Source organism: Mizuhopecten yessoensis, unplaced genomic scaffold (assembly GCF_002113885.1).
Source record: "Mizuhopecten yessoensis strain PY_sf001 unplaced genomic scaffold, ASM211388v2 scaffold2691, whole genome shotgun sequence".
NCBI lineage: Eukaryota > Metazoa > Mollusca > Bivalvia > Pectinida > Pectinidae > Mizuhopecten > Mizuhopecten yessoensis.
Window position 1 is genome coordinate 216,687 of NW_018404672.1, and position 26,319 is coordinate 243,005.

Sequence of the window (26,319 nt, forward strand, 5' to 3'; positions counted from 1 at the left end):
TTTTCGATTTGAGACTGAGATTTAAAATTTTTGTTTGAAATTATTTTGTGTGGTTTTTTAATTTTCTGATTTATTTGAAAAAGAAATGGCGGGGGGGGAGGGTAGAGCGTTAGGGTTTCTGAATAAAAGTTTGTTTGTCGAAGTTAAATTTTCACTTTTTTCAAGATGAAATGTAGGTAACATCTTCAAATAAAGGCATATTTTTTCATTGCTATTAATGTTAAAAATTACAAAAGGTTCGTGATCATTTTAGATATCTGTTAATAATTACAAATTACAGTCTATCATGTTGTTGTATTTTTCTTTCCCAAATGTATGTTAATACTGACAAAGCGGTCACGGCAACCCACACATCATTCCACAAAAATCTTGATATTTTCTCTCACGATAAATTTGCACTGGCTAAAGAGTCAAATAAAAGTGATAACTATACAAACATACCACAGCGTACACAAAAAAGACTAAGTCTAAACTCAATTCACTTTATTACCAAATGCACACTGAATATAGGCGTACAGAAATATACATATAGATAAATACTTTACAAATATCTTGTACAATGGCGGAGAACATATGCAATAGATTCAATTTCATGCATAGTAATTACAAATTCATGAAATAGGCATAAGTTGGGGAAAAATTTAAGGTTTTCCTGCGTACTCTTATGAAGCATAATTTAGTTGTTTATGAAATAATACAAATAAAGCCTTAATCTAACCAAATTTCTAGGAAATAACAAAACTTCAAAGTCAATCATACAACCTCAACATGAAGGTAGAACGAGTACTATATATTACATAATGAAATGAGATTATAACTCATTGTGAAGTAAAAGACATAGATCTCAATCGCATTATACAGTAACAAAACGTTTATAGCAAGACTTTGATATAGCTTATATATCATAATATACGACTTCTCTTAACAGTTGCTTGATCACGTTCTTACTTAAATTTCTAATAAGTTTAAAATGTTTGCTCAAAGTCGCTTACAAAGCACAAAAACCTATATTGACGATACACCAAAACAAAAGGGTAAACATTATGAACATCAATCTGTCACGACCAACAGAGGCAAAAGCATACTCTCATCAAACATGTATACCATTCTATGACTGGTTTATTATAATGAGGCGAACTGACGTGTACCGCTAACAATAATCGCCTGTCGTAATTATAAGTACAGATATGATCTCTGACAAATGACAGACGATGTTGTAATACTCTCCTGTGTTGTGGACATGTACCGCCTCTGACAAGTGACATCGTACCTAACACTCTACTGTGTTGTGGGCATGTCCCGCCTCTGATAAAAAAAAAAAAATCCAGACGACTGCCCTGACCTGCCTCGCGTGTTGTGGACATTTACCGCCTTTGACAAGTGAAATGATAGATTGTCCTACACACATCCAGTAAAACAGTGACTTCTCTAACGCAAGGACGAGTGTGTGCGTACAGGGACATTCGGCAACTGTCAACACTTAATGAAGTACCAAGTGAGTTATATCAACTATTCTTATTGAACGTAGTATATTTTAACAAATATTTCAATATCTTGATATGAAAATGAAGAAATAATGATTAGATAAGTTAAGTTTATTTCCTAGTAATGTGTTTACATAGAGATCAATATGGCTATTCACGTTTGTTCCACAAAGTTCTTCACGTATTTAAGTGCATGGATTCGTTTTGAAAATATCAAGTATAGATTTTAAGAATGTTCTTACTTGCTTTTCGATGGAGTCCATACGTTCGGAAGTGAAAACAAATATCGAAAGATAATTTTAATTTTAAATATAAATGAAAGTATAGTCTAAGTTCGAAATACAACAAAATTAACTAATTGAAGTTAACACATATCGCTATGTATTTTTTCTACGTTTTGACAAGTGTATTAACGTTTCAAACTAAGGGAGATACTATAAAAACCACCACGTGTATCGGTGTTTGTAGTCAACTCGTTAAATCAGATCTTGTTATACATGCGAAGTGATGGGTTTATGTTGTGGACAAATATTTACATGTGTTGACCTCTGCGTGGAACACACAAGCTCATTTAATATTCTAAGCAAAGTTTAACACACGTTCTATATCATGTCAGGGAACCAGTTTCTCTTGGGTTGTTTTTTTGTACCATTTTAGTAATGAACGTTCCACGTCATAATGATCCTACTTGAAGAACAACATCTATTTTTTATTTTTATTTATTCATTTACAAGATGTTTCACTCGTGTTTTCATTGGCTACCTTTACTTACCTGGTAATAAAGTCTGTACAGTCAAACAAACATATATATTCACGAATAATGCGGTATCTAAACCTTACATCAAGAACATTCTGTGGATCATTCTTCCCGTACGAGGGAATCTAGTCTGGAACTTTACGTGAAAAGGCATGAGGAACTTGTTTTAGCATAACATTTTATATACACCCTAAAAATATGACAAATGGACATATTTATGAGATGTGCTTGACAAAATCCAATGTGGCGTCTAATATAGCCACTAGGCTATTTGGCACGATGTCCTAGTTTAAGAATGAAGAACCAATGAAGAATAAGAATCAGTTGTTGTCAAATACTTTACATTTTAAACAATGTAAAGAGTGTAATAGGTACCTTTCCCCTTTCACTGTATTTCTACATTTTAGTCCTAAATGGGGAGGAAAGCCATACGTTGCAGTGAAATGTTCACTTGCATGATTTTGTAATTTTGTAATAGGCGTTTTTTTACTTCGTACTTTTATTAATATTTATTAACAGGTGCGTCTGATGTACATACAGAATATGTAACCATTTGACAAGTTTTAACTTTAGGCTAGGTTATAATTTAAGGTATATTAATTATGAGTAATCATTATATTTTTATTGCATTCAAGCGTGTATAAATCAAGTACGAGAAATACGATCCTATAGAGATATATTACTGAATATATATCACGTAGGTTCATAAATCATATTTATTTATGTTTTTTAATATTGCAACCAAAAGATGTCTAAGACATCCCAGAAGCTTCGGGAAAACTTATGACCGTTCTTTCCCTCTGCACAGGTTTTTGTAGAATTGAGAGTTAGTTGTTGGTTTAAGCTAAAATGTCCATGAAGGTTGTTGAATGCTGTTCGACAATGGTATAATATGTAAATCTATTTTCTGTTCCAATTTCGGTCCTGTTTACATTTTGTTATTTTCTTGATGTTTTATGATAACTTTAATAGACCATCATCATCATCTTCATCATATGGTCACAATTATACCCAAAATGTGTTCTGCAAGATATATAGTCATACCAAGTAGTTACCGATAATTCCTTATACCTATATGTTACTTAAAATGACTACTTGCTGATCCCGTATCATTCAAAATAATGTTTATACGGATATTTCTAACAACAGTTTAAGGATTAAAGAATAAATCATTGGGGAAATGCATTTTTTTTGTAAATAAAATATTTCGAGAAACAAAGCCCTGATATGATGCGAATGGTATATGGTAACTATGATAAAAAGATATCTTCTATATATAGAGTGACCCTTGCGTAGACGAGAAAGTGTCCAGGGATATCGTTAGAATTGTTTATCATCTGTCGGCAGCTTGGCCTTGGGTATATTTATCTGGCTGCTTGCTTGTTTACAACGGTGTTGTGGTGGAGACACATTCCACGTCCATCATCAGTCGGCAAATTAACTACATTGTAACGGCCGTGTAAGCTTAATGTTTTCTTATACAAGGACAGGTATTTAAACAAATATGTATTATTTCTTGGAAATCTACTAGCTCTAGATGGTCAGGTTTTGATTTACGTCATCTTCATTTTAATTACTGAGTTTAGAGTGTCGTTGTGAAAATTATAATCGGTTTGTAAAAATGAAAGCGATGGATTTGACAGAAAACAAACAAGAGGAAAACAAGTGTGATAAATTGAGGAAATTTTTAAAAGCCCGGCAGGTATAAACTGTAAATGGTGTAGATGTTTTCTCTGTAAAAAGCGTTATTAATCCAGACTCTGGCGAATGAAAAGTAAAAAAAGCAATTAATTAAACCTGAACATGAGCTCCATTCTGGTCATCTGCTTCGCTACATTTTGAAAACGATCTGTTACTGCCTTAGCAGCGATTGAAATTGATTGGCAATATCTTTATTAAAGATTTATATTTTGTGTGGAAACATTATTAACTATGCTACTGGCGTATTTCTACCAACCTATGACGTCACTGACGTCAGATTCTAGCAATGCTATTTATTACTCATCAGAGAAACCTTTAAATTCGGTTTCTACAAATTATAGCGGTGTCAAAACAAGGGTAAATATGACGTCATCACCGTACAGGTTTGCAGTGAATTGTCATTTATACGACGGGATATAACATGAGTCTTCGCTGACCATTGACTTGACACGACATGTCATAATGGGGTTGTACTGGTCAATGGTGCACATGTCCTTGCTTTGGTCGTCAGGACAGGGTGTCCTTAATATACTACAGTGCATCACTTTGTTTACCGTTGGAACAAGTGACAAACGAAAATCCATTAAGGCAATCATTCACATTCTACGCATTTTTACAAGAGTGCTGTATAATTTTGGACAGAGGTTTTTCTGAAATACAATTGGTTCTAGCAAAAACTTTAATTTCACCTTAAGCGCTGAACATTAAGAGACCGTGTTATATATTGTGTCCACATTGGTCTCCTTCGCATTTTCTATTACTCACACATGCACATTTATGCACAGTAAGTTATTTGTATGTAAATTATTCTGTATGATAATAACTGTCCACACATTAACAGTTCCATTTTTAAATTTCAGAGGGAAGTTGCCACGTTGTACAGACAGTACCTGAGGAATATTGCCGTGTTAAACTGTGAGACAAGTTGACGTTGAATCGTGGGACTATCTTCTCATTAACCGTGTAAATACTTAGGTGTAATCAACCGTGGAAACACAGGTGTAATCACCCGTGTAAATACAGGTGTAATCACCCGTGTTAATACAGGTGTACATACTCAGGAAGCAAGAAGCGTGGATTGTTATGTGAAAGTGAATGACAGTCATTCTGATGTAAGTAAAATATATAAATGTACGCCATCCTCCATCAATTATATTTGACACGTGACAACATTTCCTTATTCGTGCACTGATTTAAACATATTGCGAACGCACTGAATATATGTAAAACTACCCATAGATCAATAAGAAAATGTGTGATGCGTACTTCACACGTAGTACGACCTATCCATCAATTTTCACCTAATTACATATGAACACAGTATAGCGATTGTTGTTCAACGATTACTATGATGTCATTCACAGCGAGTCTTATAACATATACTTTACCGAGTTGTATTTCCCGACATGTTGTTTGTCTGGTTCTAAGGATATAAAGAATAGATGGAAGAAAGCATTTTCGTGTGGTTTTACAAGGTATTGTATATACCTTGCACTGTATAGCACTGGAAAACTTGGTTAGGAATGACTATACCTTGGAGTTCGAACCATGCACCTCCAATTTAATTTGAAATGATGTCTCAATGTATGTCTTTACGTCAATGGTATACCAAATGTTTAGAAATTTACAAGGAATTATTTTCAAAATATGGGATTTTAATGTCTTTCATTGTGATTATGTTGTGGCCATTATATTTTCCTGGCTTTGACTTGAGACATTAGGACGCGTTCCTCATGTGCTGCTGGAAACAGGAATTTTATCCTCCAGAGCAACTAATGTTGGCTTTGTGTGGGAAGTATGCTATGTTTTATGTGGTTGATTCTGTGTATCTGTTTTAGTTGCGATGACCATTGCAAACGCATGTATTTGGGCTCTAGATATTAGGGATCAGAGTAGCACTGCCAAAAACTGTTAACTATGCACTGGCAAACTTGGTTCGGAATGACCATATCTTGGAATTCGAACCATCCACCTCCAATTTAATTTGAAATGGTGTCTCAATGCATGTGTTTTTACGTCAATGTTATCTATAATCTTCAGACAGATATCTTCATTTCCTATTGACGCTAGAAACACGTACCAATCAACCATAGATAGTTGCTTAGTAACATATGTCCTAATATTGTTTTTCTATTTTCACTAGAAACTCTAAACAATCATGGACAAGTCCAATAACTCCAACAATGGGTCTTCCTGGAGTTTGACCTCTGTGTCACCTCTGCTACAGCGACAGAAGCAGTTGTCCGGTTCTACGTCATCACTTCCCCCTGAGAGTAAGGTGGACATCAACACCAGAGACAAGAAAGGCAGGAATACGCTGTTCTACGCCGCCCGGAACGGGGATGTCGAAGTCGCCAAGAAATACCTGGAATCTGGAGGCGACATCAACAGAGCGGATAATTTTGGTGTGTCACCTCTACATGAAGCCACGGAGAGGTCTAAAATCGACATAATAGAACTTCTCGTCCAGTTTGGTTAGTATCTTTAAACGAGTTAGAATGTTGTTGTTGTTGTTGTTGTTGTTTGTATTCTTGCTTGTTATGGAGCCGTCTTGGCATTATTGAAGCACGTCTGCATGAGAACAGACACTTCAAAACCATAGCTGTCAAACTGCTTGGTTACAATATTTCTATTAATGGGCATTTTTCAACTGTATAGCCTTTTTATAGCCTTTTGTGGGTCATCCTCGATAATCCAGGTATTACGCCCACTTTCGCTCTCTGAATCCCTGGAATATGTCAGCAATATTGAAGGCTCGTAACCAGATTTTTGATTGGTCTCAGGTAAAATACTTAACCAATCACTGAGGCCGATACTTGTTCTTTGAACATTACATAGGACCGACACCCGACTTCAAAGCCAGTCAATATCAAAGGATAAAACTAGTCTTTTCGTCTCACCCTGAAGGTGGTGCACACTGAGCCTTCAAATTCGCAATGATATATTCCAGGGATGCAGAGATCGATGTGTTGGGGTGAAACGTTTTTACGAGTCATCAAAACGTCATCGGTTCTCTCCTCATCAGCAACATCTCGCGTGCGACATGCTTTCATAGATTATTACAATATATAGGTGCAAAATATGTCGCTTTGTTAATACTCTTTATGTGTCAATTAAATTACATCACAGGAGACTAAGATCGGTGATGACAGACACATACCCAGGGTTTAACAGGGGACATGTGATGGGTCCCCCATGTGATGCAGCAAATATTTATTTAACCGGAGCAACTGGGTTTTTTTCGTCTATCAAAATGTCTTTTTGTTAACCAACCGCTTTGTTCCCACAGCGTTTTACAGCGTCTAAGTGAATTATGATTTGATCCCTTCGTATTGATTCCATAATTTATTTGTGATATTGTTATACATGAAGACTGTTCCAATACACAATTACGTATCATAGTTTGCACTAGATTTGAAATTAGTATTAGAACTGAAATATCCCTACAGGAAACTGAAATAGATTGCAATGTAGCCAGGTTAACGTTATTGCCAATTATTGTCAGAATATATTTGACGTCATTATCATGATACTAAGTTTAATTACATTTCCATACATGATAAAGACAAGCTGCTTATAAAGATATCAATTGTTCAGCAATTAATACATTATTTAAGTTGATATGAAGGCTGATGTGTCTGTCTTATCTGATGAATAAAATGTACATAAATATATATAAAATCCCTAGTTAGCATCACGTAGCACTGACGTTTATAGACATGCATTTATCATTAATATGACATCGTGTCAATTTCACTTCGTTGTAAGCATTGTCGACTTCACGATACGTCCTATTTTAAAGTTCTAAGGACAAAGGGTAGCATACATTTGAAAAATATAATTTCCATTATCACTATGTTTAAGTCTTTTTGAAATGTATGGATCCGAAATTACTTAGAATATAAATAAATTAAAAATACAGCAAGAAAAATCCCGGAAGGTTTCCTCTTTTAATGTTACATTTTAGTAATGTGGTTTCCCTGGCTAAATTAGAAAAACACAGCATCCGAATAGAAAGGTCAATACATTTACAAGGAAAGTCATTCCAAGCCAAAAACAAATATGGCTTTATAATCATTGAGTTAGTCATGATATACTATTTCTTCTTATTAATGTCTCTGGTTGATACAACCATGCATCGACCTTATCAAGAGGTTATCATTGTATAACGTTATTTATATGATGTACCAATCGCTAATGAGATTGTTCAACTTTGTTATATAGAAAACTACATACATACATGTATAACTGTCAAGTTGACACGATATCCGTGTCTAAATATTAATCAGATAACGAATTAATTTATCATATATGGATATTTTATCACGTCATCACTAAACCTACAAAGACAAAAAAAAAAGGTTTTCGGCCGGAAATAATTTACTGTCTGAGATTGTTTTACTAGAGCATGGTTAGATTCTCGACAAGATATTCTTTTTAGAATTGTAGAAACTCATAACTTAATCTACGTAGAGATAATCTTCTAACTCAATACAAGGAAAGTATACATATAAAATATGTAAAAAAACAAATATTTTGAATTTTTCAAAATATTAAATATTATCTATTGTAGGATTAAATCACACTGAAATGATTTATTAAGGGAGGCAAACAGAAATAAACAGTAAATGAAATGTTCATACTTCTTTGGTGCTGACTTGATGTCCCTAGTTTGTCACAGTGTATTGATATTATGAATTTTGTTTTTCTTCTACTTTACATGATACATTTACAGTTCTAAATTATGAGCTCCTAGTCCTGTCCAAGGTTAGAGAAGAGATCCATTTTCTATTTCAAGTACAATAGTTTTGTAAATATATACTCGACTAGTTGAGCGCTTTTAAAACGGACTACTGAAAAATAGATAATGCCTATCACATTTCGTTTGAGAGCAGATCTCTATTGCTTATTATGCAATAGAGACTGTTTCGGAAATTTATTTTTTAGTACTTAAATAATATGTTCAAATGCCTTTTCAGAATTTGTTTGATATCTAAACAACTTAAACATGCAATTAATTGTGAGATTACTGCTATCCGGTAACAAATAATTGGATTTGTCTGTGAACTATAATATATTTAGGTATGTGCAAAATTATATCGGTCCCAACCAAAGATTATGAACATAAATGTTTCACAAAATATCAATTTGTCTTGATTCAATCTTAATTACCACTTGTTTTTAAATTGTTGATAGGATATAGCTTCATTGGTTGTTATTACTTCTACTAACTCGTTATACGGTCTAACCTCAATATAATGCCCCTCATTTAGCGCTATGCTAGTGAAACCTTGATATAATGCCCTTCATTTTATTTGCCACTTAGTTAACAGCCACCTTATTTCAAGGTCCCTTTCACCTATACATATATGGACAAATATGTTTTTTTCATTATTATTTATATGTTTTGCTTTCTTTACATCGCCATGGTTCATTCTAACGCCACGTATTTGCTGGACGATTGTAAAGAAATGTGACAATATTTCACTTAATATCAGTTTCGAAACACTGAACACATATACATTATGTACGCATATCAAAACTAATTATGCAATAACATTTAATAATTGTGTAAAAAAATGTTTAAAGGCCACTTTGGAGTGGAACCTTGGTACAAATGTAAATGTAGTTTAATCATACAAACGTGTGCAGTGGCTAACTGTCTGGCATCATCGAGGTTTTACATATTAAGCTTGAGAACATTTTACCATTGTACATAGGCTGCATGATATTACATAATTTACCCTGACGCAGTGCATACAGGAATTTCATTCCACATTTGTTTTTACTATTTTTTTAAATTAATATACACCTTTCTGAATAACATGCATATCCAAGGTGGTTAACAATGCGTAGCCTTCACAAAAACAGGTAACTGGTGTTCCCTAGGTGAAGTAGCGGGATAGGGATCATACCTCGATGCTGTGAAGTTTTATTATAGTATTAACATCTTGTATGAAAATAAATAACGTTGCACCTGCACCATTCTAAATGAAGGAATTACTTTTATCAATTCTTTAGATCAATAATATACACAGGTTACTTGTAAAAATAAAAAAGCATTATTGCATGATTATCACAATTGAAAACAAAACATGCATGTCCTTTAAATTCACATAATCATCTGAAAATTATACAAAAACACTCATATTACTGCACACCTTTTTGTTAATAGCAATTTAAAAAAGAAATTGTTATAATCATGAAACAGTTTGATCCATAATTGAATTAAAACAGTAAGAAATTATTTGTTAAATTCACATTGTCGTTAATTTGCATAAATGTTGCAAAATGAGCAAATTCGCTCAGTCTGTTATCATACTGGGGTTTGGAATATATCTTTTAGTTACCCCTGCCGAGTTAGCACTATAAGAAGTCTTAGTACCGAGTTAGTGCAGTAAGAACTCGAAACAAGAAAGCATGAAGTAAAGTAGGGCGCAGTTTTTCGAAACCGCTCTAGCTTTACGACAAATTCACTCAAACAGTCCATCTTTGTATTCAAAACAAATGGAACAGAGATCTAAAAATCACCTTTAGGTAACATATACCAAAATATTTTATAATTTTCGGAACATTTCTAAGACAGCATTTATCTCTCTTCAACGTTAAGATTGTGAAGCTTTATTCAACAGTTAACTACCGAACAACAACATAAGGAACCTGAACATTCCCTATTTGTCGCCTTGACAACAGTTCTCCGTACACACAGTGAAGGTCAAGCACAACTATGTATGTATTAATCAATCTTTGACACACATGTTGGACGAGAGTGATGACGCATGTTATTACATTAACACTACATGGTAAACAACTTTTTTTCCAAAAAACGTTATTTTTGTATCTACATTTACTGTTGCATAACTCGTGAAGGTACAAGTTGTTTATGATGTTGTGTACAGAAATTGTGATTCATTGTATTTAATGAATCATTCATAAAATTGAAAATCTAAATAAACAATTTAACATTTATGTGACTATACATATATTCCATACAGTACTTAACATTCATAATTCAGTGAGAACAGATAAAAAAATTGTACTGGCATGTTTATTAACTTATTCACCCCTGAAATTTCATAATGAACTATTCAAACCTTTGAATTGGAAGAGTTCAAGTGTGACTTCAGGGGTAAATGAATTAAACAGTCCTTGACAGATATTTTGCCTACATACATACGCATGTGTGCCCGACACACCACTCTATCATTTTACTATGTATTACTATAGTACTGCTCTAGACACATCGCCCTTGGGCTCTTTTATTTACGACTTTCCTACTGTTTATGTTTTGGCAGGTTGTAACCTAAATATCAAGAACATCCTGGGTCAGACGCCATTAATGCGAGCTGTATTGTATGATGACCTTGAAGTTGTGAAAATTCTTCATAAGGCAGGTAGGTATGCATGGAAGCGGACGTGGTAACTAAAATACTTATTGTAACAAAATATGTTCAAAGTACTTTTGTTTTGAGACAAATAACAAGTGAATACCGAAGTGTCATCAAAACCACAAATCGAACTGAAAATCAATAAAATTAGGAGGAAATAAAACATAGAAAAGATTTATGTGGAATCTTTTGAAAAAGTACAAGGAATTTAAGTCCATGTGTTCTAGAAGAGCAAGCATCTTCTGCTTCGTAAATCGAGGTCAAATCCAAGAATTATCACATCCACGTGCGAGAACTGGGGTAGGGGAAACAAAACAGCAAGGCACTCTAGTGAACATAATCAAAAACATCGACCTTTATATCACACAGAGACAACGTTTATTTCCCAAATGATGGTCACTATAAAACGTCTCCATAGTCTTCATAAACCAGCAGCTTTTGAATGGTTGTTAAGAATAGATGCATGGCGCTGACCTATCAGTTAATAGATTGAATAAACATTGCTGTCTAAAGAAATCTTTAAATGTACGCTGCAGACATAGTGCGGTCGCCATCATGACCTGATGTTCTGCTGTGTGATTAAATGTCCGCTTTACTCCCTGTGTCTCATTCACCGTCATCGATACTCCAGGGGGTAAACTAATTTTCGCTCTCTGCATCCCTGGACGATGTCATATCAAAATTAAAGACACGCGGCTAGCTATTTGATTGGTATCAGGTAAAAAAAAACTTGGTCAATTGCTAGGCTAATACCTGTCCTATGAAGATTACAAAGGAGTCACGCTCGACTTCAAAGCAAGTCATTTTTACCGTTACGTAACCGACAGATTATTTTGACGTACATCAAGGATCAAACTAAGCTAAAATGGAGTTATCTCTCCAGCACTGTTTATTTAGATTGTTATGACAGAATATATGTATTGTTTGTAAATAAGTTTGGAAAGAACTTAAATAGGCCTAACCTGATGTCCAATCCAATTGACATTTATAAAGTCAATAAAATCTGTTGAAATTGAGAAGGATCAACCTAGTCTTCTCGTCTCATCCACAAAGTGGTGAACACTAAGCCACCAATTTTGCTAGGACATAGTCCAGGGGTGCAAAGAGCGTAAGTGAATTCATGAATTATATAGGTAAACACCTAATCATCTTGCACTTATAGTATGTGCTTATTTAGAAGTAAAGGCGTAATTTCCACAAAGACAGGTAAGCGGTAGGCATCCAATGCTTCATCGACAATAATTGCCATGTTAATCTAAGTCAAATCTGAGTAACTTCACATCCTCAAATCGAGACCCAAGTCCCGTGGAACCAAAAACACCTATCTAGATTCCGCACACCTTAACACACATTTGACACGTTGAACCTGAACCCTACCGTTTTTTCGGTACTCTGGTTAAAAAAATAATCCTTCAGGATTTCATTTCTTATTTTTATTTCATTTAGGTGCAGATTTGGATGAAAGGGATTGTACAGGAAAGACCGCACTTATGATTGGTTTACAGGAAAGCAGAGAGGATGGCATCACGTATTTGTTGCACGCCGGAAGTAACGTTCATCTACAAGACAGGCTTGGGCAGTCGGCATTATATATAACTATGAAGGAGGCCAAGAGGACATCCAATGAAATTATCCGTAAGCTACTGAAGGCGGGATACGATTACAACAGAGATTCCCATTGGCTCAAAACTTCGGAAATGGAAGATCTGCAGAAGCTTGAACAGGATTCACATCACCACTCGGGTATCCTGCATAAGATAGCATCTAAAGTGAAGGGAAAGCACCATCATCACCCACAAAAAAATGGGTCATCCGAACAGGATTAAGTAAATTGTGACTTTGTTTTGCCAATGTTACATTCTACAAACTTATTTAATATTGTATAAATGTATTATTAGAATATATATCGATAAATATAAATATTAAAAATCGATCGTGTTTGTTTGGTTTTGTCTTTCTTAGTGGTGAGTGGCGGGGAGGGCTAATAATCCGAGGGAAAATAATACAAGCATGCACCTTATCAATATTTGTAAACATTTTCAATTTCAACATATTTTATTGACAAAGAAGAAAGTTCCACTGTCAAAAGGATTGGACAACAGGCTTATAGCCTATATAAGTCCTCTCCATTGGTGGTAGATATATGGACATAATGGATTGATATCATAATTATTAAAGATTTTGGTTACTGTCAATAATTAATAATTGGAAATGGGTAACATATTTGGCGTTAGAGCCTATTTTTAGACAATATGTGACCATATAAAATAAACGTACAGTACTGTTCAATTCTAGACCTCATGCAGCTGATGTAAATACATAACTATTTAATAACGGGTACAATATGAGTATGTACGAATTCGACCGATGATTAAATTCTCATATATGTAAAATTTAATCAACATACATTATATTTTGTAGTAATATATGTGTCTATCCATTACACCTGGTGATTAGGTCTACACACTTTGGTATAGAGAAATGTTGCAGGTATATAAAGTCCATAGGTAGACTATCTACCTGTTAACATTTTTACCTACGCATGGTTTTATATATTTACCTGTGTTAGAATTGCTCTCTTTTCTATAAACGGAAAAGCTTTATGGTGCAATGTACTTCATTTATGGCATGTTGTGTATTATACCGAAGCATAGGTTAAATCGCTTGTGTGTGTGTCTTACGTACATCATACATAAGCATTATCTCATCATTTAAATTACCTGTGTGTTATTAGTGTGCTATTTTTTTATTTTATTTTTACAAATATTTTATTCCCCCAGCCATATTTTTCATAAATATGTATATACATATACTGCTTCGAAGCAGAAATAAATATACATATATAAATATGTTTATTAGTGTGCTATTAATACATTATTTAAGCTATAATTATCTGTGGCTGTCTATCATTAAGCAGTAACTCTACATTATTGTAATAACTAATGGACATTTACTACCAATAACAGACAGCTACGGATAAAAATTCATTGTAGGTTGTAAGCATAGCAAATTGTTGAAATTATTTAAAGCATTTGAATATAAAATGAATTTTACAGTTAAGTTTGGTTGAAACATTGCCGAAATTTAAATTTGATCCAGGAATAAATCAACTGATTATTACTTTTCAATATGAAAATGAGGATAGAAGCAGACTTATTATTGAGATCTAAGCGTAGGTAAAATACCAATATACGAACACGTCTCCAAAACAAGTAACTATTTTTTAACCTTTGACCTTTTAAGTAAGATGATGAACCTTAGCCGATTTCGAAATATTGCAAGATAATTAGAGTCCTTAAGGAAAGCTTCGTCCGATATAGATGTAGTAGATAAGATGTGTTTGTCATCAGAAATACAGTCATCGGTCAATTTTTACCAAATCATATGTTACATAGATGAAATATTTGATTGATTTACAACAAAATACTAACTAATAGAATAGCAGTTATCGTCACTGTACAAGTTGCTTTTACCAAGATGCTACAATGCGGAATGAGTTTATATTAATTCAAATAATTAGTCCATGATAAGTCAACTGTAGGCTTAACTATCACTACACTAACGACTTTGAAAAAGGGAGTGAAAAAGAGGATGGCTTGATACTGATTTGAAACTGGGTGTATTGGTCTGTTCAGAGTTCAGTACTCTATATTGACTTGGTGTCATTCTTGATGGATAGTAATTGAACAAGTCGTCCAGTGACATGAGATTGTGATTGGTATTTCTTCTAGCAGAAAATTCATGAACTCTGAACGCAGATAACGTTTTCTCCAAACACGAGGACCATTCCGGCAAAATACTCTGATAGTCTTTCGTAACTCATTGCCGGTTGTCAAACACCCGAAGACATATTAGAAGTTTATTTTCATTGAGACAGTCCTTATTACACACAAGGTATGTAGGAAAAATAACCCTGGTGCATTTGTATTCCAATGAAGTCCTTTTACTTCCCTTGGTTGTTATAAAAATGAGAGCGTTATATACTCTTTTGAAACATTTTTTAAATCCTTCAGCATAGTTACAAACATAACAGTAATTCTATATTAGTTTTATTTGTTTATTTTATAAGTGGAATAATATTATTGATAAAAAAATATTAGTTCCGCGCATTTTAAGAAATAAGCTTGATAATGTTACTTATGCTTTTCTTTTGAGAAAACAATATTCATTCGTTAAATACCATTCTCACAAGCCAGTCTTCTGTTTATTTCACTCCCAGATCCTAGACATGACGACGATGATGATAAACAACATCGAGATAGAAGCTGGCGTCAGACAGCTGGCACCATCACAGCTACACAAGTATCCTCCCCATTGTGCGAATTTAGCGCCTGTAACAAACCGTACATTTTATTTTTTAAATGTATATAGTAACATATCTAGACAAAAAATAAATTAGTCTTAACAGTCATTTTTACAAATAGACTCACCATGTCACGATGTACACGCGTTTCAGATTACATGTACATATATCTTTAATAAAACACTATGGTGACAGTACTAAATGGATCAAAAGAGGAAAATCGATGTGTGTTTTTGCCAACGTAATAAACACCAAGGGCTCATGTAAGATATGTATAGAACACCATGAAGTCACTTATAAGCGCTTCGGTGTTTTTTTTTCCAATATCAGTACCCAAAACGGATCACAGCTTGACTTTTGTTTTTGCGCTTCAAATGAATTTTTTTTGTCAGTATTTACACATTTTATGACGATATTTGGAATTTGAATTAATACAATTATTTCTATATTCTGAATTTATTCCTACTGTCCGAAACAAAATACATAATCCTCGCATGCGCCATTTTTAACTACGAAAACAGAAACTAGATTTCGAGTTTGAAATTCGTCTTCTGATGCTATTTGAACTTCAAATCATTTCTAGACCAAAATTAATGCATAACTATGTATAATAAGGAATAATTGTTGTAATAACTTACCTGTTGACACATTTAATGATTCAAAAGTAATTTTTTGTAATGAGTGATCCGATTTGGGTCTTATCTCCTTAGACATTTCTAATTTCGTGCCCACGACATGAATGTCTTGATATCTTAATTTGTTCTCTGTGTTGGATAAGACTATCAAATTGGAAATTGACAAAGTGTCAGATAAATGTCAAATACACGTGAATGTCGTTGCAATAGCGGATCTGATAGCGACGTTATAGAGCTACCTCAATGAAGTAACGTGCCGACGGCAACCATTACAGTATTCTTAATTAAACTTGAACCAATTAATGTCATTACTCGAACTGCTGAACGTTAATCAGGGAATAACAGATGCAATTCCTGGGGACAGAGCCCACTGCTTTCACAATCGCGTGAACGTTCGCCTTCTACAAGTCATCGCAATCAATTACAAGGTTACTTGTAGACAACAGTGCCCGAATTTATGAAACCGTTCTCATGCTCAAGCATGAATTTTATACCTAAGCCTAATCTCTTTTTCTGGTTATAAATTAATGAAAAAAAATATCTTGTTTTGTCGATGGTTTGGAAAATTTTGAAGAGACTGATTTTGATCGTTTGGCATGATTTAAGCGTGATAAGAAACACAGAATCCATGCTTGAGCATGAGAACAGTTTCATGAATACGGGTCCTACACTGTAAAACAATGGTTTTCATTTAATGTGAGTAGAGTGATGACACTCTCTTGATACTCTATGATAATATGATACAAAAAAAGTAATCTAATTTTATTAACTGAATATTTTATCTAATTCTTATTTTATTAACTGATTATTTTTTAGCAAATCTTGATTTTCAACAGCAGATTCCGAAATGGAAAACTTCATAAATCGAATGTGTGTAATTTTAGATAGTTATAATAAATAGAACATTTACCGTTCAAAATATTTCGCGTAAGCTTATCATTCCCATTAATTTGCTGTTACGAAGATTATCGCTGCACTGGCTTCAGATATATCGTCCTGAAGAACCGTTTGCTACCTGTGTGGGACGAACTAATGAAGCTGCTAAAGTCTTAAATAGATCTTAATGTAACTATTTCTAATATGCTTATTTCATGAAGTTTATACATTATTATAAACATTAATCACATCTGCGACCTGTAAAAAAGCATTATAAATGGTCCCGTTCTACATCCATATTTGGCGTATTTTAATGTACCTAATAAGGAGTCAATTGGAACAGAAAACAATTTCCGTTTGGTCCGTTACGTCTCTTAATCAGTAACTCGTATAATTTAATAATAGGTCTCTAACTAAAATGAAATAGATGTAGGGATGTCTCTTTCGTAAGATCTATCCATTGGAAATTTTTATGGCGACTATATGCATGTGTTGAATCTTAGCATTTTCTTCCACTTAATATCATTGTTCCGTTCGCGATTTTCATCCTTGAAGAAGAGACGTATTTGCCAAAAGATCTAATTTAACAATTAAACTATATTTAAATCTTCATTATTATTATTATAAATCCAAATAACCAAGTAAAGCACTTACTAGAGCTTGCTCCACAAACAGCGGAAGTGCGAATTTTGGTGTCAATCACTTCACCATGGAAACAGCCGAGCAGGTAGGGGAAGTCTACAGTAGCTATATACCGGTAATTCCCGCCAATAGTCTTTCCGTGACAGTCATCAAGGTCTGTGGTCTTCAGCCAAGTGTCGCTGTATAAATCAGACCAAATGAAAGAATGGATCGTGTGGGACAATTATCATAAAGTGTCCTACCATTTTTGGAGCTATTTCATCGAACTTTACTGAAACCGTTAGGAGGTAGACGCCATTTTGACTCGATTTCAGATTGATGATAGTTTGTCTTACACAACGATGGAATCATCCTCGATATCCAGGGGTTACACTCACTTTCGCTCCACACACCCCTGGAATATGTCATAGCAAAATTGAAGGCTCGGTGTGCGCCACCTTGTTGATGAGACAAGAAGACTAGTTCGATCCTTTGATGTACGTAACAGTAAAAATTGACAGGCTTTGAAGTCGGGCGTCTCTCCTTTGTAATCTTCAAAGGACAGGTATCAGCCTAGCGATTGATCAGGGTTTTATTTTACCTGAGACCAACTAAACAGCTATCTTCGTGCCTTCAATTTTGCTATGACATATTCCAGGGGTACAGAGAGCGAAAGTGAGCGTGAACCCTGAATATTGAGGATGCGATGGAATGAGCGTTATCGTAAACGGTGTTCAGAATATTGTCCCGAAGCCTTTTTGAAAAGATAAACTAATACTGAAGCATTTCTATTTTGGAAATGTTGAAAAAATAGAGTAAAATCGAATTAATGCATCTCCGTTTTAAAAAGTTGACTACTAGATTCGTGTTGTACTTGGGAGCATATAATATCACTACACCGGGCATGCATTTGTCAAATAATACAATTTCTTCAGTGACGTTGAAGACAAAAAGAGTTAAAGTCGAAAAAGTTGAACTACTATCTAATAAGTGTGAAAGAATAAACCGGACCTGCTTCTTTGCCAAGTCTCTACTGCATTATACTAATGGAAGAAAAGAAACTGTGCATACATAGAAATACAATACACAAATGTGTACGCTCCTCAACAACCTTGATGGGTAAATGCGTTTTGTGCACGTGAATTCTTGTGTCCTTGTACACGTGCCAAATTCCGCAATTTTCGTTACTAGCATGTTTGACAATCTCTATTCAATTTGTTACTGTTGTTTACATCTTTCCGTCCAAGACTAAAAACAATCCTTGGTGAACGTGTTTGGTAGGCCATGCCTAGACTGCGTGAAGAAGTCCGCTGCTGCTGGGCTGTTTGAGTGATTCAGACTGGCGTTGCCCAAAATGTTGTTCCTAGAAGCTTTGGTGTGCATCCGAACACTATTAATGTCTTATGAAGACGCTTTTATACGAGTTGTACACTTGTGGAATCGCTTCACAACTGCATATTTTGACGGCTAAACGCATTTTTGGAAACCGGATAATCCGTCCGTGAACTGCAAAAAAACCACGCCTGCACGGCATCCAGCTCTCCGCCCCGTCATCGTGTACTCTCGCGGTGAAATGGTATTTCTAATTGACAAGTGATATTATCTTCGATTCAATGTGTCTGTTACCTTTTCTTAAGCAAACTATTACTGTATTGATTTGTTTGTGTATAATTTTACCAACGCAGTTTCCTTTTTTTGCTATTGTATCTGTAATTTAGATTTTTAGAAACATTATCAAGGGCAAAATAGACTTAAACATTACAAGGTCAATTGCATCCTCGATATTCCAGGGTATACGCTCATATTCGCTCTCTGCACCCCTGGAATATGTCATAGCAAAACTGAAGGCACGCGGCTAGCTATTTGCTTGGTATCAGGTGAAAACAACTGACCAATCGGTAGGTTGATACCTGTTCTCCGAAGATCACAGCGGAGCGACACTCCACTTTAAATCCAGGCAACTTTACCGTTAGGTGACAGCGAGATTCTTTTGATGTACATCAGTAGATCAAACTAGACCGAACCTTCGATTTTGCTATGACATTCTCCAGGGATACAGAGCGCAGAAATGAGCGTAACCCCTGGTGTATCGATGATGGGTCGATTGTGCCTTCGGAGATTTAAGGCGATCAAAAGCGACACTGACCTAGTGGTTGTCGGCAAACAAAATGAATACCATAATCAGCTCATCGGATGACCAGTTTTCAATCAGTGGTATCTAATCCAATCTGATTAAAACCCGATCTTTCATTCCACTCCAATCAGTGATATTTAATCAGTAATGTTAAGAGTTAAAAAAATCTTGAAGCCGCAATAGAATATTATTAATAGTGAATTCGAAGGAAAATTGATACGAGACTTTCAAACATTTTCCAAATTCTAGAATGTGAATGCCGTGCACAAAGAAGCCTTTAATGTGATGGGGCCGAACATGGATATACTTATTACCCAGTTGTGTTTGGACCATATATCGGATACCCGTCCATAGCAACGCCGATGAAATAGTCTCTTTCGTTTTTCCATAGACATGAGGACGGCAACTTGTGGTAGTGATAGTCACCATGCCTCGTGGTGTGTCCATCACAGCTATCAAACGTTTCGGCACTAGGGCCCTCAACAGCGTACAAAGAAGACTTAAATGTGATGGGGCCGAATATGGGATATACTTACTACCCAGTTGTGTTTGGACCATATATTGGATACCCGTCCATAGCAACGCCGATGAAATAGTCTCTTTCGTTTTTCCATAGACACGAGGACGGCAACTTGTGGTAGTGATAGTCACCATGCCTCGTGGTGTGTCCATCACAGCTATCAAACGTTTCGGCACTCGGGCCCTCAACAGCGTTTCGGCTGTCTGAAGCAAGAGGGTTGAACAGTGACACCCCTGTCCTAGTGAGGCCTATCTTTCCCATGGGGAGACAACCCTTTGTTGTGGATACGTTTGGGGTAATGAGTATCTTTATCTGATGGTTCTGTGACAGTGGAGTGTTAGGGTTGACCATCTGCCAGTCATGATCCGGCAAACCAGAGGATGTGATAGTGTACCTTAAACAAACGGCGACATTAAGTGAAAAAACACCTAGCGAAGACGAATAAAGAATATAGCAGATTAAATTATCCAACGGGGACCCGATGTTATACATAGAATGAATAGCATGTTGTAGTATTTCTATTCGGTCAGGATTCGGTCCGAAAATCAAATAGAAAATAACATCAAGGAACACAGACTAGCGGAACCAATTGGTACTAATGCAGGGTTAAGTAATAACAAAAATATTATTTGCTCGCTAACAAACGGACAGACAAAGTGGTTGCAGAAAAGATTGTACTCACGTGGTACTTCCGGTTGTCACAGAAACTGTCGCTAAATGCTGACCGGAAACACCAAACATCTGGACTTCCGGTGCGGTCAGTGCAAAAACCACGCTCTCAGAAAACAATCCTAACATCAGGACGGCTGACGCTAACAACAGCATTGGTCTCGTCATCTAAAGAGGAATGCAATAAAGAGATATTGACGCTTACAACATAGAAAAGAGATACTGTAAAAACGCGAGTGAAACTTTCGCGAGGTTTGATTCTCGCGCAACACCATAAGGATCCCTGTACCACTGCCCAAAACTGTATCTAGGATTTAGAGAAACTGTTCTTTCAGACTCTAGCGTTAATCATTTATCTCCGTAAGGAAAACCTTACCTTCGGGACGTTTATGAAAAAAACCCACAAATGAAGATGAAATGAAAAAAAAAATCATCAACAGTGTTATGAATGTAGAAACAAATAGCTCGGCTAGACCGGGTTGGAACCCTTATAATAAACTAAGTAAGTATGCAATATATCTAAAAGCATAATTATACAAAAAACTATTTATTTTTTTAACAAGTATATAAGTATGCAATATGTCAAGTTCAATATGTATACCTTAACTTTACAAAATATCACAAACATTGTATCAATGCATTTGGAGATACTTATAAATGAAGAAATGTAAACAAAGAGAAGAATTGTCCATTAAAATATTTGAAGAAAAATATCTATATATAGAAACGAAACCGGTGCTGCCACATAGTGGGGATTTCCTGCGACACGAGTGGCAACCGTATTATAGCACACTTTTTGACCAACCTAACCGTTTTTTATAATTATGGTGTTTAACAAAATATTCGGGAATTGAAAGGATAAATATTGACGGGTGTCAGGTGTAGAGTGGTAAATGAAGCAACTGGTAACATTTAGAGGAGCTGTAACATCATTCGTGTGATATTTATACCTTCGAAGCACCTGCTCTAGTAACGTACAATTAGAAAACAGCTAAAATGGTTTATACATTTGGTCTGCTTCTCTTTTTAATTTGAAAAAGACCAGATATCTGTATCAAGAGACATGGTTTTTGTGGTCATTATTTTTACTTATTACACGAAGGAGAATTCCACAGACCATAAGGAATTTGAAGATTATATTAAAAGTACACTTGAACAAAACAAGATAAAAACCAAAGTATCAACAAAATCGGAATTCGAACTAAAAATCGAAAACAAATAGGACAAAACATTAACAGAGATTTACAAAGACACCATTGAAAAGTACAAAGAGAACAAAACCACGCTTTCGGGAAGGGTTGGCGACTTCGGTTTCATTGACGAACACTCGCCATGTAAATCGGGGTTAAATCTATGCGACATGTAAACACTGCAGGTTGGAGAAACAGGAATGTTACTATCGAGAAAGGGAAAGCTCGGGCTCGGATATTCAAAATCATTACGCTTATCGTACCACTTAGCTGCAAGTTGTTCCTGTTGTTCATGTTCGTAAAGATGAAGGAAAGCAGCTGAAGTTGCAGAGTCTGTCGTGTCCTCGATTTCAAGATAAGGATGGATGTGGTCAATAAATATCAGCACATTGTCGGTATATATTAATTTAAAATGAAAGGAATTTGCAAAGATTTTAACACCAGTCCTGATAAGCTCTTTGATAAATTCAGCCTTATGTGAAACAAAAAAGAAAATCGGCAAGAAGAGCTGTACAGTTTGTTCCCATAGGAGTGCGTCTAGTCTATTGGAAAATCTTGTCACAGAAAACAACAAAGATAATTTCAATCGAACTTAAACTTCTCACATCCTCCGTAAATTTCTCGGAAAAGACAGCTCTTATAAATAGAGAAAGAATGTGTCCCTTCAGTATGGTATGAGTTATGGTCATGTAAAGAAAGAAAAAAATAATCAACCGTACTGTAGATGACACAAGATCAAACAGAAATCTATCAAAATTCTTCAAAATTCACAGTTCATTAACTTGGATAACAATGCCAAGAATGTTCCTGTAAGAAAATAAGGTAACATGAATAAATGTATATCATTGAAAGTGAGGAGTAGATTGTTGCCGACTCACACAACTATTTTCAGCACAGGCTTCTTTTTGAAGAAAAAATAATATTGTTGCTTAGTGTATTTCGTTGTCGTTGCCGATAAAAAAAATATGGAAACGGTAACTATTTGTTAAAAAATATTTTGTGTGGAAATATTAAAATATATTATATGAAAGGTTCTCGCATTCAAAGCTGAACGTAAATCAAACACAGAGATGATTTCAGCTATAGATAATTTGGTAATATAACTGCAATAAACAGCTGTTTCGACCTTCTATGACTTATTGGTGACACCTAGGGGCCCAGCTAATATGTGAAACCTTAATAGTCTAAAATATTGTTGAAACAGAAGGGGAGGTTTGGCAACCCCTTGAAATATTATTATACATAGTATATTGTGTATCTAGTGATATATTGAACATTTGGCTAGAATTTTGAAATATGTCTACACAATTCGCTCATCCAAACACTGTGTATAACATATTTGTTTTAGATGAGCATCGTGATAAAAAATATAACTTTATATTTATAAACAAAAATACAGAATATATCAGTTTAAATGATGTGATAATGCAGCCTTCTGAGTCTTACCTCCAGTAAGTTTACTGAGCCTATGTGTGAAATAGATACATTGTACGTGGTATGAACACGAGTCTCTTAGTTCTAAATACATATTTTCGATGTTTAATACGTTCTAGAATTGTGTCAACTATAAATCATGCAACACCAATTAAACATATAATGAACAAGACCCTATCATGGCCCAATTATGGCACTTTTTATGGAACAAAGTGATATTTTTACAGCATGATATATTGACGTTAAAGTAATATCGGGCTTAACTGAAAAGGATGTGTGCCAATTTGGAATTCCTGGTGGCTACAATCAATAATTTTGTATTTTATAGATATGTATTTTGGGGTAATACCGCCATCTTTTGAAATGAAATAAATATGAGAAAATATAGTAATTATGAATGAAAAAATCAAAAATATGTGAAGTAAGTCAACCCTACCCGAGTTCACTTCATCTCCTCATTTCTCTATAGTAGGCCAATTAATACTCCTAAATCTGGAATGATCATTGTATGGTCCTCGAAACAGAGTGTTTTTCACATACTTAAGTATTCTAATATGCAGCATTTTTAGAAATATTCTTCTTTAAAAATTAACGTTAAACATACTCATGTGGTGTTTGCTTCTTCAAAATTTTATTAATAAATTCAGTTTGCCAAAATAAGATCACACAGCACCATACAGCTATTACGTCATTCAGGGACTCATCAGTGATAATAGAAGCAAAAAGTGACAATCTGAATTGGTCTAAACTATTATTGAAGCAGACAAAATAGAAGTGGAGGTGCATAAAACCCCTGTATTTTATGAATTTCAAAAAAATGGCGTTTTTGATTAATTACCAATTAGATGATGCGTGAAGCGTGTGTACCCTGAACCGTGCCACTATTAAAGGTTAGGGGTAAGGAACCCACCAGTCGACCACCTTGTACCTTGAAACATGAGAGTAAGACACAATGAGAGTAAGACACAATGAGAGTAAGACACACTGAGAGTAATACACAGTGAGAGTAAGACAGCATGAGAGGAAGACACAATGAGAGGAAGACACAATGAGAGAAAGACACAGTGAGAGGAAGACACAATGAGAGAAAGACACAATGAGCGTAAGACACACTGAGAGTAAGACACAACGTGCTAGACACAATGAGAGAAAGACACAATGAGAGTAAGACACAATGAGAGTAAGACACAATGAGAGTAAGACACACTGAGAGTAAGACACAATGAGATTAAGACACACACAGGCGTTTGTCGCTCGAAACAAAATGTTCGCATATTTTCCTGCAACTCGTCGTTTTTGCTTCACGTACTAAAACCTTGTTAACCAGTCAGATCAGGGAACATATTTCAGTTTCTAAAATGACAAAGGAATGACGATATTAAATATTACGAGCCATCTTCGATGGCCTAGCATGCAAGTCTTACGTGTGTTTGTCGTATTCAGGATCTTTTAACAGTATGTCCTGTGTATCTGCTGCTGTCACCCGTTATACGTATACATCAGTAGTACTAGCCCTCATTAGCCGTACCACCATCTCCACGGAGATGTGACAGGGACGGCATCGGAGTAGTACATGTATACTAACGAAACGCAACATACATACTTGTACGTAGGTAAACATATTGATTATTGGATATATCTGTATCCTTGCTTTCTGCTGTTGTCTTGAGTTTGTCTTGTGACGCTTTTTTGCTGACGCGTGAAAACAATTAGCATTTTATCTTAAGCGAATGGAGCAATATGTATGTGGATTGCAAATGTTGTATTTGTGACAAAAAGAAAATGAAATGATTTATTTTCCATAACTTGTTCTTTGCACTCGAGAACGTATAAGTTAAAACAAGCTACAATTGGGATATATATCTTATATATAATTAAGGATTTCGTAAAAAATCCTCTTAATTGTATTTACATTGCTTAGAGCAAGGAGACACCAAAACAAATGCAAAGACAACACGGAGCAAGGACACACCAGACCAAATCAATGACATCATAGACAAAGACCATGGAGATTTCAAAACAAAACACAATACAACGTGATCCGAGTAAACATCAAAACAAAAGACAATATGATCCGAGGAACTCCAAAACAAATCAAAGGGAAAGACAGCGTGAAGCGAGAATATACCAAAACAAAGGAAAAGACAACATGAACCGCGGAGACACAAAAGCTAAAGATTGGAGGAAACATTAAAACAAAACAAAAAACAGCATGATCCAAGGAAACCCCAAAACAAAAAGTCAACATGCAAGCAGACACCAACTCAAACGACGCCGCGAATCAAGAACACCAAAACAAATGGAATACAACATGAAACAAGGAGACGCCAAAACAAATGGAAATACAACATGAAACAAGGAGACACCAAAACAAAGGGAAAGACAACATGTAACAAGGAGACACCAAAACAAATGGAAATACAACATGAAACAAGGAGACGCCAAAACAAAGGGAATACAACATGAAACAAGGAGACGCCAAAACAAATGGAAATACAACATGAAACAAGGAGACACCAAAACAAAGGGAAAGACAACATGTAACAAGGAGACACCAAAACAAATGGAAATACAACATGAAACAAGGAGACGCCAAAACAAAGGGAA

The 26,319-nt window shown here is 35.1% G+C and overlaps 2 protein-coding genes across 7 annotated transcripts; one reads left to right on the plus strand and one right to left on the minus strand.

Moving 5' to 3' along the window:
• The first annotated feature begins 1,277 nt into the window (after positions 1 to 1,277).
• LOC110446412 (ankycorbin-like) lies at positions 1,278 to 13,263 on the plus strand. 5 transcript variants are annotated; one of them, XM_021491549.1, is made up of 5 exons: positions 1,278 to 1,495; positions 4,803 to 5,054; positions 6,086 to 6,416; positions 11,238 to 11,336; positions 12,777 to 13,263. In XM_021491549.1, the coding sequence occupies exons 3-5, from the start codon at positions 6,101 to 6,103 to the stop codon at positions 13,154 to 13,156; spliced, it is 795 nt and encodes a 264-aa protein (XP_021347224.1). In that variant the 5' UTR covers positions 1,278 to 1,495; positions 4,803 to 5,054; positions 6,086 to 6,100; the 3' UTR covers positions 13,157 to 13,263. The 5 variants fall into 5 exon arrangements, with proteins under 5 accessions (XP_021347224.1, XP_021347226.1, XP_021347228.1 ...); XM_021491551.1 differs by lacking the exon at positions 1,278 to 1,495 and adding an exon at positions 3,679 to 3,700; XM_021491550.1 differs by lacking the exon at positions 1,278 to 1,495 and adding an exon at positions 4,570 to 4,726.
• Positions 13,264 to 15,391: 2,128 nt separating this feature from the next.
• Positions 15,392 to 25,252, minus strand: LOC110446399. 2 transcript variants are annotated; one of them, XM_021491532.1, is made up of 5 exons: positions 25,137 to 25,252; positions 21,102 to 21,256; positions 20,439 to 20,813; positions 17,799 to 17,965; positions 15,392 to 15,661 (listed from the first exon to the last, which is right to left on the minus strand). In XM_021491532.1, exons 2-5 carry the CDS (start codon positions 21,254 to 21,256, stop codon positions 15,540 to 15,542), a joined length of 819 nt encoding a protein of 272 aa, XP_021347207.1. In that variant the 5' UTR covers positions 25,137 to 25,252; the 3' UTR covers positions 15,392 to 15,539. The 2 variants fall into 2 exon arrangements, with proteins under 2 accessions (XP_021347207.1, XP_021347206.1); XM_021491531.1 differs by having other exon boundaries at positions 20,436 to 20,813.
• Positions 25,253 to 26,319: the final 1,067 nt, after the last annotated feature.